This window comes from Pinus tabuliformis, chromosome X (genome assembly GCF_031772625.1).
Source record: "Pinus tabuliformis cultivar Carrire ecotype Pingquan chromosome X, CPIR1, whole genome shotgun sequence".
In the NCBI taxonomy this organism is placed as follows: Eukaryota; Viridiplantae; Streptophyta; class Pinopsida; order Pinales; family Pinaceae; genus Pinus; species Pinus tabuliformis.
Genome location: NC_142308.1, coordinates 304,063,766 through 304,080,953, shown reverse-complemented (window position 1 = coordinate 304,080,953; position 17,188 = coordinate 304,063,766). Strand labels below are relative to the sequence as shown.

Below are 17,188 nucleotides of genomic sequence, written 5' to 3'. Positions count from 1 at the left end.
ATAAATTAGACTATGCAAATTCAGAATTAAAATAGATTTTAAACAGATTTAATTATTAATTATAATTATAATTATTATTTTTTGTATTTTATTTTATTTTATTATTATGTAATTTGATTGAGTCAAAATTCTTTATTACTAATTCTAATTATTATTTATTTTAAATTTCATTTTATCTTAATTTTTTCTTTGATATAATTTGATTAAGCCATACATTTTAATATAACATAATAGGATATTATAACATATCTTCCATATTAAACTAGAGAATGCCTCTCAACACAGTACTACTTTATAGTTTTAAACAAAATGATATAATATTTAAACAAATTGTTTATGTAATTTGATGAAATCATAATATTTGAGAGAACAAAAGTTGGTTGGAAAAGTCGACCAAGAAAAGTGATTATGTGATAATCTGGAAAACATTTTCACAAGAAAAAAAAAATCACAAAAACCTAAAATCCAAAAGAATAAACCATTATAATATATCTTCCATACTAAATTAGAAAAATCCCAACACCATAATTATTTATAATTTTGAATAAAATCATATAATATTTATCCATTAATTATATAAATAAATTTCAAATATTATTTAATTACTTTAATAATATATTTTCATAAATATAATTATATATTTTTTAACTTCAAATAAAAATAAAATAACATTTATAATCAAACTTCAAATAAAAATAAAAATAAAATAACATTTATAATCAAACTTCAAATAAAAATAAAAATAAAATAATATTTACGACCAAAATAAAAATAAAAATAAAATAATATTTATAACCAAAATACTTGATTTAAACATAAGTTAAATAATATATTTACATAAAATTCTAACCCACATGTTAAACTATCAAAATAACCAACTATAATTAACCATCTTAACCAAAATACTTGATTTAAACATAAGTTAAATAATATATTTACATAAAATTCTAACCCACATGTTAAACTATGAAAATAACCAACTATAATTAACCATCTTAATAAATCATATAAATAATAAATAGTTCTGACTTCATAAATCATATAATAATAAATAGCTCTGACCTCACAATTATGTAATTAGAAACTAAACCTTAAATGATAATCTTAATTATAAGACCTTAAACTTCATAAAATATCTTCATCAATTATTCCTATTTTTTTAAGTTGAAAATGAATTATTACATCGAAATCCTTTGCATTCCTCACGTTAAATAGTAAAGTACTTTATTGCTGGGAAAAGCAAGACTTAGATAAACTTATTCATTTGAAACCCGACAATAAAGACGAGCATTATTTGCTTTTCAGGCCATTTTCACATTACGTTTACATTTAACATGTGATTTCTTCATGCTATTTTCACATGATATTTACATTTTTTCATGTGATTGAGTGGTAAAGTCAAAGAGGTTTACTTTTTGGTTAGGAAAAATTTTGAAAACGATTTTATAACATCATTTCTTAAATTTCGAGTCATTATCTCACCGAACCTAACCAACATAGTCGTTTAGCTAACGCGTATCTCCATTCCCACAAATCCTAAGTATAATATGGATGCCCATTCTTAATCAACTTTTAAACTAACTATATTTCTCGGAAATATTCCTTATGTATGTTTAGGTATCTGAAATGAGTTAACCGTAGGGCGAAGTTTCATTTATGGTGGTGAGGTATTGGTTTTATTTAAATGCAATAATTGCTAGTGAGATAAGTTTGTTTGTTTTTCCTTTTCCTCTGAGTTTATTGAATTGTTTTGTGCAAAATATTATGAGATAAAAAGAGAATGCACAATTTTTCGTTATTAATTATGTTATATATTGTATTTATAATACTAAATTTTACAAGAACTGCTATGCCCAGCTGCCGCGCGCGCCCTCTGTGTTTTCTTGTGATCCGACTGTGTCTGCCTAGGCTCTCGCCTCCAGCCATGGCCCCCTCAGATCCGCCTCTGGAGGGGGTCGATTCTCAGCGCGCCTTCTCTGATTTAGTGAAATCCCTACCCCCGCAGCGCCCCAGGCCTTCTCTTTCAAGATTTGTCAAGAAGCTGGATGTACTCTAGGAAGTTCAGTTGCCTCCTGCCCTGCCTCGCATGGCGGCTTTGTCTCTCGCTGAAAAAGGTCTCATAGGTCAATTTACAGTTCTCTGGCCCTCTCCTAGAACTGTTCAAAGATGGGTTGAAAGAAACTGGTCGGACAAGTTTCAAGGGAAAATCTCCATCAAGTTCTATGGGAAAGGGTATTTCACATTCCACTTTGAATCTAAAGAGGACAAGGATTTAATCTTCAAAAATGGGCACTATTGCATGGATTCCAAGGACCTCTACCTCAACAAATGGACTCCAAACTTTGATCCTGAACTGGATATCCCTAGCGTTGTTTCGATCAGGGTTCGTCTCCCTCATCTCCCTCTTCACTACTGGGGAGATGAGTCTGTTTGTGCCATCGAGAACGCAGTGGGAAAATACATCGATCGTAGTGAACTAAAAGATAACATGCAGGCCTGCGCAAGGATCTGTGTCGAAGTGGATCTTGGCAAAGGTCTTCCAGAAGCAATAAAACTGAAAGTGGACGAATGGAGCCATACCCAGCAGCTGGATTATGAGCAGATCCCTTTCAAACACAAGGTATGTCACGAATACAGACACTTTGCCAATAGATGTTCTAAACTTGTTGATGCAGAGAGTGGCGAACAAGAAGGCCATTGGGAAACGGTCAAAAAGAAGAAGTCTGCTCCATCATCTAAACCCCCCTGGAATCAGATCCTCCAGCTCCCTCTGCTTCTCGTCCCTCTTCTTCCTCCCCTTCTTTATCTGTCCATCTACCCCCAAATCCGCCACTCCCCTCTTCCTCTAATCCCCTTCTAGTCTTATCTTCCCTTGATCCATCTTCCGTGGACCCTCCTCAGCCCCCCTTGATCATTTCCGAGCCCTCTGATCCCCCTCCCTCCCTAAACATCTCATCGCAAGCTTCTCTAGAACCCTCTCTTTCCAGACATACCAGAAGCAACACTAAAGAACATGGAACTTCTAGCGATACCTTTAAGAAACCTAGACCTGGTAGAAAATCAGCTAAGCAACATAGGGAGGAGAACGCTTAGAAGGACATAGCCATGGGAACTCAAACCCCAATAGAGTCCTTCATTCAAGGGCATCAAGAAAAAGAGAAAAATTACAAAGATCAAGAGAGGCGAGCACCTCTCCGCACGCCAAATATCCAATGATGAAAATATTGTCTTAGAACAGTAGGGGGTTGGGGCACCCTTCCAAAATTTTATCCCTCACAGATTTAATCCATATTGAAAAGCTAGAAATCTTATTGATTCAGGAGACAAAACAGGATCAGCAAGTAATGAGAGGGATTATAGACCAGCAAAAACAATACAAAGGGTGCGCCAACGATGCAAGATGAGCTTTTGGTGGCATAACCACCCTCTGGGATCATAGCAAGTGGAACTACGCTTCAGTAAGCCTTCATCAGCATTGGATCAGAACCGAGCTGGAAAACAGAACAAATAACCAAACAGTAATTATCTATAATGTGTACGCCCCCAACCACTACAGAGAAAAGGAAATTTGTTGGGGCGATCTTAAGGCTAGCATCGATGGTGATCTAAGTTTAAATATCATAGTGGCAGGCGACTTTAATCTCATCCTTCATGCCAACGAGAAACGGGGAGGCAGTTTTTCACTAGACCCCTTCAGAGGCTAGTTGGAGGCTATCATTCAAGATCACGACCTAGTGGACGTTGCCCGTAAAAACCGTAGGTACACTTGGAGCAACCGCAGACTTGGTATTGGAAATATAATGGAAAGGCTGGACAGGTTTCTAGTCAAAATTTCGTTTCTTTCCTCCTTCTCCGTGGGATATGCCAACATTCTTACCACTTCAGCCTCTGATCATTACCCCATTACCCTCACGCTGGAAACTCACTATCGCCTTGGGCCCATACCGTTTAAATACAACCCCCTCTGGAATTGGGTTCCAGCAGTCAGAGAAATAATTCAAAGAACTTGGAATCAGCATGTAAAAGGATCACCAGGTTTCATTTGGGAAACTAAACAAAGAAAAACCAAACAGGCCATCAAAGAATGGGCAAGAGTTAATTATAAGGAACCCGAGGAGACCAAAAAGAAAGTTAAGAGCGATCTAAAGAATATCCAGAGAATGATAGAAGAACACGGCCTCTCCCAGTAGAGTATGGAGAAAGAAAGGGTTCTCTATTCTCAGCTGAGTCACATAAATAGGGAAGAAGATTCCAAATGGCTTCTAAAATCTAGCAATTCTGGCTCCAAGGTGGAGATAAAAATACAACATTTTTTCACAAGTAGACCATAGCTCAAAAACTCAGGATTAATGTAAGTTCAATCTTGGATAATAAGGGCAACCAACAAGACACCCAAGAGGCCATTAGAAATGCTGCTACTGAGTACTACAGAGATCTATTAACTGAAACTAAAGGCGAAGAGGATTATGCTAACCTTCTTCAATACTTACCCAAGGGTATCACTAAGGATATGAATGACAGCCTGAATAAAGAAATCGAAGAAGGGGAAATTAGAAGAACGATTTGGACTCTGAATCCTGATAAGGCTCCCGGGCCTGATGGATTCCCCATATGTTTCTACAGGGCATTCTGGGGTTTAATAAAAAAGGATCTGATCAAGATGATCAGGTGGATCCAGTGGAAGGGTAAGATAGGTGGTTACACCAATGCCACTTTTCTAGCCCTCATCCCCAAAGAAAATCGACCCACTTCTTTCTCTCAGTTTAGACCCATATCCCTCTGCAACTCCTCCTACAAAATCCTGTCCAAAATCTTAGCATCTCGACTCAAACCCCTCCTCCCCTCTCTGATTTCTGAAAACCAAGGAGGGTTCTTGCCCAATAGGCAAATTACTGATTCTATTCTTCTTGTGTAAGAAGCCATTCATTCGAGTCTCTCCAGGAAGGAGAAAGGTTTCATTCTCAAACTTGACTTGGCCAACGCCTTTGATAGAGTTAGGCACTCCTTCCTTATTGCAGTCTTAAAGAAGATGGGGTTTGAGTCGCCCTTCATCAGTCTTATCTCTGCTTGCATCTCTCGGCCATGGATTTCCCCTCTAGTTAATAGAAGACCAAGTGAAGCCTTTCAATCCTCCTGGGTCCTTAGACAGGGTTGCCCCCTCTCCCCCTATCTTTTCATTCTTATGGCGGAATCCTTTAGTCAAGCTCTGAACTTCAACAGAAGGGTGGGTCTCATCACCGGTATAAAATTTGGGAATGGAGCCAAGAATATTAACCACTCACAATTTGCTGATGATACCTTGCTCATTAGAGGAGACTCCACCACTATAGTACGGAGGTTCAAGATTCTTCTTGATCAATTTATGGGGTACTCTGGAGGTTTGATCAATCAGCAAAAAAGCTGTATATATGGATGGAATACTTCAAATCAGGTCATCCACAACATTGCAAATATTTTTGGTGTCCCTTGCAATTTAGACTGGACTCGTTTCTCTTACCTAGGCATGTCAGTGAGCCTAGGACCTTTGAAGGCAGGAACTTGGGACAGTATCACTGACAAGATGAAGAGGAAAGTTCAGCAATGGGGTTCAATGTGGCTCAACCCAGCAGGCCATCCCATCCTTCTCAAATCAGGTATCTCTTCTCTTCCCCTCTATCACTTTTCTCTTTTCCAAGCCCCAGCTTCCTTTCTCCACAAAATGGAAGTTGTTCTCCGCCTTTTCCTCTGGCCGGGGGGGGGGGAACGACAAGAAGAAATTCAACCTTGTCAGTTGGAAACAAGTCATTCAAGCCCAGGACAGAGGAGGTCTCGGAATTAGGTCCCCCACCTTTTCTAATCTTGCCTTTGGAGGGAAGATCGTTTGGAGGCTCATCACTGGCCCTCCTGCGTGGTGGAAACGGGTTCTGGAAACCAAATATTTGAATTCCCCCAGACAGCAGCTTCTAGACTCTGATATCCCCAACAAGGACTCCTCAAAAATCTGGCGATTATGCAAAAAAGCTATTCCTTTCATGACCGAGAATATTTCCAAAGTACCTAGGAGAGGAGCTAGCATAAATATTGGGGCTGATAAAATCCTGGGACAGTAGCCAATAAACAGGCATGATGAAGCTATTCCTATTCTAACTTTTCTCAACAACATGGGTATCTTTTATCTGGATCAAATTTCTAGATGGGATCCTCTGTCTCATATCTGGATTGGATGGTCCTTTCCTGCTATCCCCAGTGATCTTAATTTGAGTCTATCCGCTCTTCAAGCTCTCCTCCATGGTAAAGCTCCCATCAAAAAGAATGAGAGGGACGGCTTTCGTTGGGACCCCTCAAGATCGGATTACTCTGTCCAAGCTGGACACCAGCACATTTGCTACAGCACCTTCCCCATGACATTATGGAACCACTGGAGAATCATTTGGAAATCAGAGGCACTACCTAAAATCAAATTCTTTATATGGGCCCTTCTAAAAGGGAAAATCTTAACAGCAGAAAACCTGCAGAAGAGGGGTATTAACGGTCCATCTCGCTGCCCCAACTACTGTGGCGCTGAAGAAACTATGCACCATCTCTTTGTCGACTGTTCCTTTGCTGTTGACTGTTGGAAAAATTTATCCCTCACTGATAGGTTACCATGGACTGCCCAACAATCTATAGGGGAAGTGATTCTTGCCTGGAAAAAGAGTTGTCCTTGGGATAATAAGAGGAGCAACCTAGTGAAGAGAGTATGGAATACTCTCCCCTACACCATGATATGGAGTATCTGGCTAGCAAGAAACCAGAAAATCTTTAAGGATAAGAACATGGCAACAAGAATTGTAAGTAATAAGGCAAAGAATCTTGTTCTCGAAACCATTTCTGTCAAAACCCAAAGTAATATTGATGTAACAAAGTACAGTGTTGAGGAAAGAAGTTTCATTAGCTACATCCTGGATAAAAAAAATAACACTCAGAAAGGCAATACAGGGAAAGATCAGTGCAGTCAGGAAACCCATTCATGGAAAATCAGGTTAAGACAGGAGGAGTTTGCCAATTAGTTACAAAATTGCAACAGCTACTATCTGTTCTTTGATGGAGCATCTAAATCAAACCCGAGCATTGCTAGAGCAGGAGGATTGATCCTGAATGCTAATGGGGAATGCGTTCTCTATTATGAATGGGGTCTTGGGAATTTATCTAATAACAGGGTGGAAGCATTGGCTCTTTATCAGGGGTTAACGCAGCTCAGTAGACTTGGGATAAGAACAACAAAGATTTTTGGAGATTCCTCAGTTGTTATAAGCCTTATGATTCAACAAAATGAGTCTCCCAACATCCTCCTTCAGCAGGTCATTCAAAGATGACAACTCGTGAACCAAACATTGGGCAACCTACAATATCATCACATCCTTCGCAATCTTAATAAGCAAGCTGACAGGCACGCCAACAAGGTTTGCGAAAGGACAAGGGGCGGTTTATGTTGTAACGCTGAGGAGATTCATCAACCCTTGCCATGATCCAATTCTGTTTACCTTGCATCAAATCAGTTTTTCTTGACAGAAAGAAGTGGTCTCAGACTTCCCAGATATCCAACAAAAGCATTATTTGCAAAAGGATTTGGCGCATATCAGATTCCCTCAAATCTCTACTCCTAATAAGTAATATCGTTGCTTTCTCTCTTCACATTCTCGACACTTTGACTTTTATGAGCAATTTCCAGATCACCCTTTGCCTTTCTCCGGATTCCCTCTCTTTCCCTGTGTTCGACCCTCATCCCTCCCAACTTTCCCCACGTTATTACTCAGCGCCCTTTCTTCCCATATAACCTCTATATGCTCTCTCATAGTAGCCTGGTGGCTGAGTGGATGTGTTTGTCTCCTTGTCTGTTAGAATCCATAGGTAGTTCTTCATTGCTATCGATCTACTCCAGCTCAGGATCCTTCCTCTTCTTCAGCAACTCAATCATCGGCCTATCAGAGGCAGCCAGGCGAAAGAGCCCACTGTGGTTCTAAATTACATGAAGGACATTCCCAACAACGTAACCCCAAGTCCTTTAAGCGCCAAGCACATGGAAGGTGAAGAAATGCTGGAGGTATACATAGCACAGCATAACAATCACATTAGTATAGATTAGAAATGATTTGCCAATGTCAGTTTTTGTTGTTCCAATTTGTAAGAATCTACTCTTGTCGAGAATTTCTCAAAACCAGAATAAGCAGGATTAAGGAGAACTTTCTGCTTTGTAACTCCTCTGATCCTGACTTACTTCGGCATCTATTGTACCTCAGGAGTTCTAACTCCCCTCCTTTTTCAGAGATTAATATAGCAACCGACTTTGTAAAAAAAAAAAATTCTAAATTTTACAAGATTAAATTTTAACTTTTTAAGATTCTTAAGTTTTGTTTTTATTTTTTCGTTTGACTTTTATGTTGTGGGTGTGCTACAATATCTCTATTAAACCAATCATGCTCCTATTACAATTCTCAAGATAATGGGTATGCATTGGCACATGTAACACTAAAAATTGGCACATAAGATGTTGAAATATGTACGAACACAATTGAATTGAATATGAGTGTCCATCTTATTAAGCACAAAATATTGCAATGGATGGGTACACACATTAGAGCATGCTTGTGAACTAGAAAACTTACTGCACATGGAATTTTTTACATTAAATAATATTGACGTCTTAAGATTCTAACATTTAACGCTATAAGAAATGATGTTAGGGTTGGCCTAATTGGACGAGGCCTACATGGAAAATAGTCTTTTTCCAACACATGTGATGACATGTATTAGATACACATGTAGTTTTGTTTGAATTAATATGTATGCATGAATATACATAGACATTTTCCATATCCAATGTTACATTAAGAGATTCTTATTTCTTGTAAGCTATGACCTTGTCTCTATTTACACCTAGAAATTTGTAGCAAGTAGAGCTTATGCAATACATAGGAAAATATGCAGATTTGAAAATTTTAAAGAAAGAATAAATTTGTAACTCCAAAGAGAGATTTTGAATAGTGCTTAGTGTTGCTCCTTGTTGTTTACATGCTTTGATATAACAAGATATAACATAAATTGAAAGCACAACGCTAACTAGAGGAAAATACTTGAAAAGTTAGCAAAGTATACTCCAATCTACCTAATTATGATATAAGTAATCTATAAATAATTATTTTCATACTATCTTATTATTATATAATTAAAAAAATATGAATATTAAAATAATATTTATTTTATTTTTTAAATATTTATTATAATAATTAATAAATAAATAAATAATATTTTTAGGATTATTATGAGATGAGGTATTGAATTGGTATATGAGATTTATTCATAGGTTAGATAATGTATACTTATAAAAAAAAATTACTAAAATTTAAAAAACATTTAGATATTTTATCTCCGTATAACCTTTCAAAATAAAAAATTCATATTCTTTCTCTATTTTAAAATATATTTATTATTTTCAATTTTAAATACATTTTGGATCATATATACTTTATTATAAATACATTAAATTTATAATAATTAATATAAATTGTTTGTTTTCAATCCCTTTAAATTTCATTATTAAAACTTTAACCTTTCAAAATAAAAAAATCATATATTTTTTATATTTTTAATATTGTTAATATTTTTAATTTTTACGCCGTAAGGCGTTTCCCTTTGAAATGAATTGCCCCAGCTGCCACTGTGTCCTATTGTTAACCGTGGATTTGTGGTGTTATATGATTGAATGAAGTGTGATCGTTGATCCAAAACTAAATGGTTAATGAGAAAGCGAAACTGAACTGTTAATGAGGAAGCGGGACGGACGCAGTGTTATTCGTTTCGCAGCTGATATGTGCTTGGCTCGCACTGCCAACAAGGGCTCTGCCTGGACTCGACCTCTGGTTTTTCTGTCAATCTTGATGTTGGTAGGGTGTGAAGACACAGACAATACGTCGTGCATATCGTCCCTCAGCGCTTGTGCCCCTTATTTGAACGCCACCACCAAGCCCGATGCCACATGCTGCTCTGCTCTCATCTCTGTCATCGACAAGGACTCCCAATGCCTCTGTAATCTTCTCAACAGTGACGCCGTTAAGCAGCTAGGCGTCAATGTTACCCAAGCCATGAAGCTGCCTGTCGAGTGTGGCAAGAATGTTAGCGCCAGCCAATGCAGCAAAAGTAAGTCTTCTCCCTTGCCCTATTTCTTGCATTTCTTTTCATATTTCTTCTCATGCTGCCTTCCTGCAATTCTTTTATTGTCATTTTTCATCTCATGCCGCCTTCTTTCCTCTGGATCTGTGATCTGCGCAACAGCGACTGCGGGTGGTTCGTCTACTGGGAAAACTCCAACTTCAACCACACCTTCATCTTCAGGTCAGGAATTCTCCTTTCCTTTGTTTGTCTCATCAATCGCCATTTCCTTCCCTTGAGAGATATTTAAGTTGAGAATTAATGAGAAAGGGGATTTTGTGTTGAGCAGTTTCTACTGCCACACCCTCAACAACCACAAGTACCAAATCAAACGCGATAGCGTCTTTGTCTGTGAAAATATTGCCGGTGGCTGCCTTGGTGTTTGTGGCAGTGGCATCAACTCTAGGATTAGAGGGCCCCTGCCTCCGTTGAATAATGAGCAAGATAGGGTTTCATTCATTACACTGATTCATTCCTTACACTCTTGTTGTGCTGTGAGAATTGTGTACTCATTTCATCTGTGTGGATCCTGTTGTAAATTATTGTGTATGGCTCTCCCTCTGCTTTTGCCTACACAGTATTTACTAGGGTTTTATAAATATTTTAACTCATTATGGCTTCGTCATCGTATTCTTGGAACTTTGGGTACAGGCTAAATTACTAGGGTTTTAATGTATATTTTTATTCGTTTTCATCTATTGGGCTTTCATTTTTATCCTGGTTAACGACATGCAAGAGGCTGATTATGAATGCTAAGCTATTTAAACCGCATCTAACCCTAAACCTATTCATTACCAGACACGCTGGGTGCCAATTCTTTCAACGTTTGGTGGCTCTGCTGGGTGCATCTAACCTTAAACCTGTTCATTATCAAACACGCTGGGTGCATCTAACAGTAACCCTATCATTACCAGACACCATGAGGAACAACTTGGTATGTATGAGAAGTTTTTTATTACAATGTTTCACCCAAAGGAGATTGAAAGATGTTTCCATTTGATAGATCTTTCGATTTATTCTCCAAGGGAAAATCTACATCACCATTAATGTTTCCCTAACGGAGCATTCTGCAGAATAGAATCTCATCCTAATTCATCTATCACATTTGTTAGATCTTTCGATTTATTCTCCAAGGGAAAATCTACATCACCATTAATGTTTCCCTAATGGAGCACTCTGCAGAATAGAATTTCCTCCTAATTCATCTATCATAGTGATAGGTTTTGAGGCTTCAGTGCTTACTTGAACTGTATTTAATCTATTTTCCATTTCCATCTTATCCCGTAGATCTGCCCCACAAGGAACAGGTGGAACAAACAAAAGTTGTTCTCTATTCTGTGCTATTGGCCTCAGCACGTGTTGGGAACCATGAAAATGTTTTACAGCCTCTGATCCTCTTGAAGCCACAGCTTGCGAAGATGGATTTGAAACATTGCTCTGAATTGTGCAATTTTCTGCAGCACATGCTTTGGTTTGCACGCAATGAGACTCTATTTCTAGCTTACTCTATGGCACGTGTTGGGAACCAGCAAAATGTTGCACAGGCTCTGGTCCTCTTAAAGTCACAGCTTAGGAAGATGGATCGACATTGCCCTGCCTTGTGTAATTTTTTGATGCACTCAGTTTGAAGGGCGAGGCTAATTGGTGGAAATATGATATTGTCTGCTTGGACCTGCTTACATTTTCATTCTCAATATCATGTTGGCCTGTGTTCATGAACGAGACATCATTATTTTGGCTACATCCGACAAAATCTTTGTTTCTGACGCTATTCTCCACAGTGGCATTCAGATTTTCTCGGAGACCAGTGGATTGGTTGTCTCTGGGAGCCTTGCTAGCTTCTGTAACACATTTTCTATTATAATTATGTACATCTGCAATCTCCAGATCAGTGTCCATATTTCTTCTTAAAGCATCATTTTGAAGAAGGGCAAGACTAATTGGTGGAAAGGTGTTGCTTTCTGCTTGTTAACGATTTTGGATATTTTGCACCCTCTCCACAACTCACTCAGATTATTGAAAAGCCTTCTTTAAATAATAGTTTCAGAACAAAAAACTTATCTGAGATTGGAATGCTACAAATTTTATATTGAAAAGTCTCTTTTAAATAATAGTTTCATAAAATTTGGAGATTGTTCAATAAATAATTTGTTTTCATTGTTATTTGAGCAAAAATTTAAAAACCCTAAGCAACCAACTAATCTTTTCCTCGGAAATGTGTCATACAGCCTTGCAGTGGGCTAAAGCCAGTGTCTGTGTCATACAGCCTCCCAGTGAGCTAAAGCCATCCGGGAAGCGTTTTGGATAGCCTGGTAGTGGGTCAAACCAGGCTTTGTGTATACCTACACCCACACCTACCTTGTGGATATTTTTCTAAAGTAATTCGTTTTTATTGTTTATGACCAAAATTTAGAAACCCTAAAAGAATCTTCTGCTGTCCAGTGTTTTGGACAGCCTTGGATAGGCTAATACAAGTGTTTGTGTCCTATAGCCTTGGTGTGGTGTGGGCTAAACCCATCCAGAAAAATGTTTTGGGCAGCCTTGCAGTGGGCCAGGCCAGGCTCTCTCTATCTTCCACTCACACCCACACCCACCTATCTGTGCCTTTTGAGTAATGGCCCTGCTCGCTTTGACAGATGGCTGGAATTTTGCACAATCAAGTATTTAAGTGGCATGTGATTGCTCACGTCAGAATTTGATGCCCATTATTTTATTTGAATATTGTCGCTCATAATTGTATCTGTATCGTAGAAATATTGGTTTTATTGGCGAGCAATAACCACTCTTATACACGTATAGATGTGATGTGGGTCGAACCACACCCTGCCAACCGGTTAAATCTTGTATAGTCTAACCATCCTGTTACGCAACATCTTGTTACGCAGTATAAAAATGCTATGCAATTAAATGTTGGATGGGTCGCACCATTCTCGTACACGCAGTATAAAAAAATTGTTCCATGGGTCATATAAATGCTATATAGATGATGTATAATTAATAAAAAAATGTTGCAGGGCGTTAGATGGATTATGTAAATGAGTTGTTTTTTTGTGTAATTTTTTGTATTTTCTGGTGCCAAAATACCGTGGAAAAATTTGAGGTGAAATTTTGATTTGTGTTATATAAACTAGTTTTTTGACTTTATATATATGGACTTAGCACCTTGGAAAACCCTTCGGCACTTCGATTGCACAGGTTTACTCATCAAGCTTGTGATTTCAATAAATTCCTACTGGATTTTAGAGGATTTTGACCAAAAAACGCACCGGAAAAGCTTCCAAAACGTCGCACTAAAGACAACTCATGTAAATGTTGTATAGGTGGTGTATAAATATTGCTGCTTTAAATTCTTATCTGTAAAACATGTAAATGTTGTATATGTGGTGTGTAAATATTGCTACTTTAAATTCTTATTTGTAAAACATATACATCATCGTCGCACTAAAGACAACTCATGTAAATGTTGTATAGGTGGTGTATAAATATTGCTGCTTTAAATTCTTATCTGTAAAACATGTAAATGCTGTATATGTGGTGTATAAATATTGCTGCTTTAAATTCTTATTTGTAAAACATATACATCATCTCGTCTCACGCAACATTCATAACTGTTGCATCAAATACATACACCATCTTCTTCAAAACATGAAAATATATACACCATCTCATGTAACAAAAATATTTACCATCCCAAGCAACATTCATAACTTATACATGACCTTTGCTACACAAAACAAATACCCACACCATCCCTTGCAACTTTCATAGTTTATAAATAATCCTTATAAAGGGCGTGAGGAGAATTTGAGCAAAAATATTTCAAGAAATTTTGCAGTAGCAATGTTTGAATCCTATTTTTGATGGTGGAAATGGATTCAGTACCATCAAAAACTTTTGGGACATCTGAAATCTTAAATCATGTTTATTGAAACACCCAAAATCTTAAATTTTGACAGCTATAACTTTAACCACTGTAACTTAAGTTTACAAAAATACTTACCAAATTTTATTTAAAAAACCATATAACTTAAATTCCATAATTTAAAAAAAAAAAAAAACCATATAACTTAAATTCCATAATTTTCAAGAAAAAAAAACAATATAGTTAAATACTGCCTTGTGGCATCATCTACTTACCCATTCAATATTCATAGCCATCCCCAAACAGTATTGATGAGCATCATCAAAATGTACTGAAAATGATCATCGTCAAAATGTACCCAAAAAGGTAGCCAACGATTTCATTTATTCACACCAACTAGCTTACTTTTTTAAATCGTTCTTTGACGTCGATGCTTCAACGATGGCTTAATACTTCATGGATTCCAACGTGTTCGTAATTTTTAATCTAAATTAAAATCCCCTCGTACTTCTATGAAATGTCGAAGTTGCAATTAAATCTTCTGAAATTTTTAAATCTATTATATGGTATAATTTTATAAATATCATAAAATTTTAAATCTAAAAATATCAAATTTGTTTTTATATATTTTATAGGAAATCAAAAATATAATTTATTGGTTTTATAATTGTTCAAAAATATACAATACATTATTGTGAGCACTTTTGAGACAAATTAATGTAGTATCTAATAGTAGAATTTCTTTGGATATCATATTCTCTAAGGTATTATTTACCTTGTATGTATGAAGTACTTGCACATCATCATATTGTTCCTATAACTAGTGGATTTTTTGTCATAATTCTCAATGCTTCCATTGAACCACTCCGCAAGGACCTTTGAATCCCCATACAATTTGAATATTTTTGCTTGATTCCAAAGGGCAATTTTCATGGCACACCACATAACAAGGAGTTTAGCTGTAAAATTTGTGCCTTTGCCAATAACTAAATTGCTTTTAAATAGATTTTGGGAGAAGGAAATGATTATACCTACACCACAAACATCCCTATAATGAGTTCCATTAATGAATCCCCATGCTATACTAGTTGGTAGCTCCACATCTTTGATTAGGCTAATCTTTTTTCCTTTTAGCGATTTCACTTGATCAAGATAAGATGATATTGCATTGTGTGCAATAACTTTAGAGAAAACCACAACGTTCAAATAAATAACAGTTTTGCCCTAGCCAAATTCCCCACGATACAAAAATTAGAAGGAATTTAAGGGAAGATGAAATAAACCTTTGATTTCAAGTCTAGAAACACTTTTCAATTGAGATTCCATTGCACTAGACATCAAGGTTAAAACAAGAGAAAATCATCTTCCAAACATAAATAACCAAAGGACAATGAATAAATGAATGAGCAATAGGCTCCTCATTCACCTAAGATAGAACACAATATCCAAGACCTACCCATCCTTCCGTAACAACAATATCCCAGGTCAATGTTTTTCCTTCCAACAACAACGAAAGGAACAACCTACATTTAAGGGGGCCTTGTCCCTTCCATACTAATCTATGCCACCAAGCAAGAGGGTTGTCTTGAATCAGTGCATCATATCCAGATCTAGTTGTTATAATTCCACTTTATTTATTCTTTAGACCCCCTGATAAGTTGTAGCCTATCTATTATATGTTTTGGAGAGTTTTTCGGTTCATTTTCCGGTCTAATTTGATCATAATCAAACAGGGATTTTGTTGGAATAATAAGTTTAGGTTGTGAGCTCTCCACAATTTGAGTGCCTAGGAGCGCAGAAGAGCTAGAGGCAGACTGAGAAGTCAATCAACATTGTTAGAGTGGCTCGCCGTTGTTGTTCCATGAATGACGCCGAAGAATAAAACTCGCTCCCACACAGAACACCAATTTTTTTCAGTCCGCCTCTTGTCCTTCTCAGCCCTTATGACGACACGTCAGCCCTTATATATAAAGGTGCGACGATGTTTACACTACAAACTGCATATTCATTTTCACATTTGTGTGTTTTTGAAATTTGTACTTTGTGCTCGTAGAAGCGAGATATTCTATAAGATGTGTACTTTGTGCTCGTAGAAGTGAGGTATCTGCTTAACACTGTTTGTTTTCCAAGTTTGTTTATCAGAATGTTTCAATAGCTACATGTGAATCTAATTTGGTATCTATTTATCAATAGATACATGTGAATCTAATTTGGGATGTATTTATCAGGAGATCAAAAATAGGGTTTATAGATGTTTTTTTTTTAATTTTATTTATATTGGATTTTTTTTGTAATGAGAATTTTTGTATTAAAAAAAAAATGCTACTGGAACATGCTGCTAAAGCAGTATATAGGAATGAAGGTTACAATTTTTGTATTAAAAAAATTATTATTCGAGCATGTTAAAAATTCTTCAATAAATGTAAAAGGAAGAGGACAAAAAATCCATACTTTTCTTGACAAAAAGAGAGCAGGGGATTCAAGACTAGATCTACTGAAAATTAAATACATTGTTTTTTGAGTACATGAATAGATTCTTACAAATTTCTTGCACAAGGTAATATAAAAATAAAACATCTCTAGAATTTAAGTGAAACCATCTTTTTACTAGATCTGTAGGAAGATCAAGACACCAGATTTTGGAGATTTCTTACTTTGATATTTTCTATATTTTATTAATGGTTAATAACATTGATTAATTTTTAGAACATTTGAAAAAGAAAGGATTACATATTTTTCTTCTTTACTTCTTACTTCTTTTCTAAAAGACTGTTTATGTCCTTTCCTTAGGTGAAACCTCTTCCTCAACAGGTGAATTGATGATCTATGATTACACTAGATCTGGAACTGCCTGATCAAAATGGGATATTGAATTAATCATTCAACCTTGACTTCTGCTTCTATAGAGTGCAAAATTCCAAATCTATTTCTAGAGGGAGAATGGAACTGCGTGATCGAAATGGGGTATTGAATTAATCATTCAGCCTTGACCTCTGCTTCTATAGAGTGCAAAATTCCAAATTTATTACTGGAGGGAGAATGATGGTGAGACCCAAATCTATTAGAATGAGGCCTTTTGTGTTTCCTTGGAATTTGTTTGAATGTTCATTGCTATTTATTAATTTGAGAAGATGATGCTGAAATAGAAAGAAGTTGAGA

At 36.5% G+C, this 17,188-nt stretch overlaps 1 protein-coding gene across 3 annotated transcripts; it reads left to right on the top strand.

The window, feature by feature from the left end:
- The first annotated feature begins 9,815 nt into the window (after positions 1-9,815).
- LOC149139629 (stamen-specific protein FIL1-like) lies at positions 9,816-12,878 on the top strand. 3 transcript variants are annotated; one of them, XM_089447730.1, is made up of 3 exons: positions 9,816-10,155; positions 10,291-10,350; positions 12,396-12,878. In XM_089447730.1, exons 1-3 carry the CDS (start codon positions 9,828-9,830, stop codon positions 12,473-12,475), a joined length of 468 nt encoding a protein of 155 aa, XP_089303856.1. In that variant the 5' UTR covers positions 9,816-9,827; the 3' UTR covers positions 12,476-12,878. The 3 variants fall into 3 exon arrangements, with proteins under 3 accessions (XP_089303856.1, XP_089303854.1, XP_089303855.1); XM_089447728.1 differs by lacking the exon at positions 12,396-12,878 and adding an exon at positions 11,455-12,227; XM_089447729.1 differs by lacking the exon at positions 12,396-12,878 and adding an exon at positions 10,457-10,626.
- The last annotated feature ends 4,310 nt before the right edge of the window (positions 12,879-17,188 follow it).

What these genes read in the sequence shown, in the direction of transcription:
- LOC149139629 (XM_089447728.1), top strand. Translation starts at nt 9,828, where the DNA reads ATGTGCTTGGCTCGCACTGCCAACAAGGGCTCTGCCTGGACTCGACCT. An exon ending in CGCCAGCCAATGCAGCAAAA is followed by an intron (nt 10,156 to 10,290) that starts GTAAGTCTTCTC and finishes TCTGCGCAACAG; the next exon opens with CGACTGCGGGTGGTTCGTCT. An exon ending in AACCACACCTTCATCTTCAG is followed by an intron (nt 10,351 to 11,454) that starts GTCAGGAATTCT and finishes CTTATCCCGTAG; the next exon opens with ATCTGCCCCACAAGGAACAG.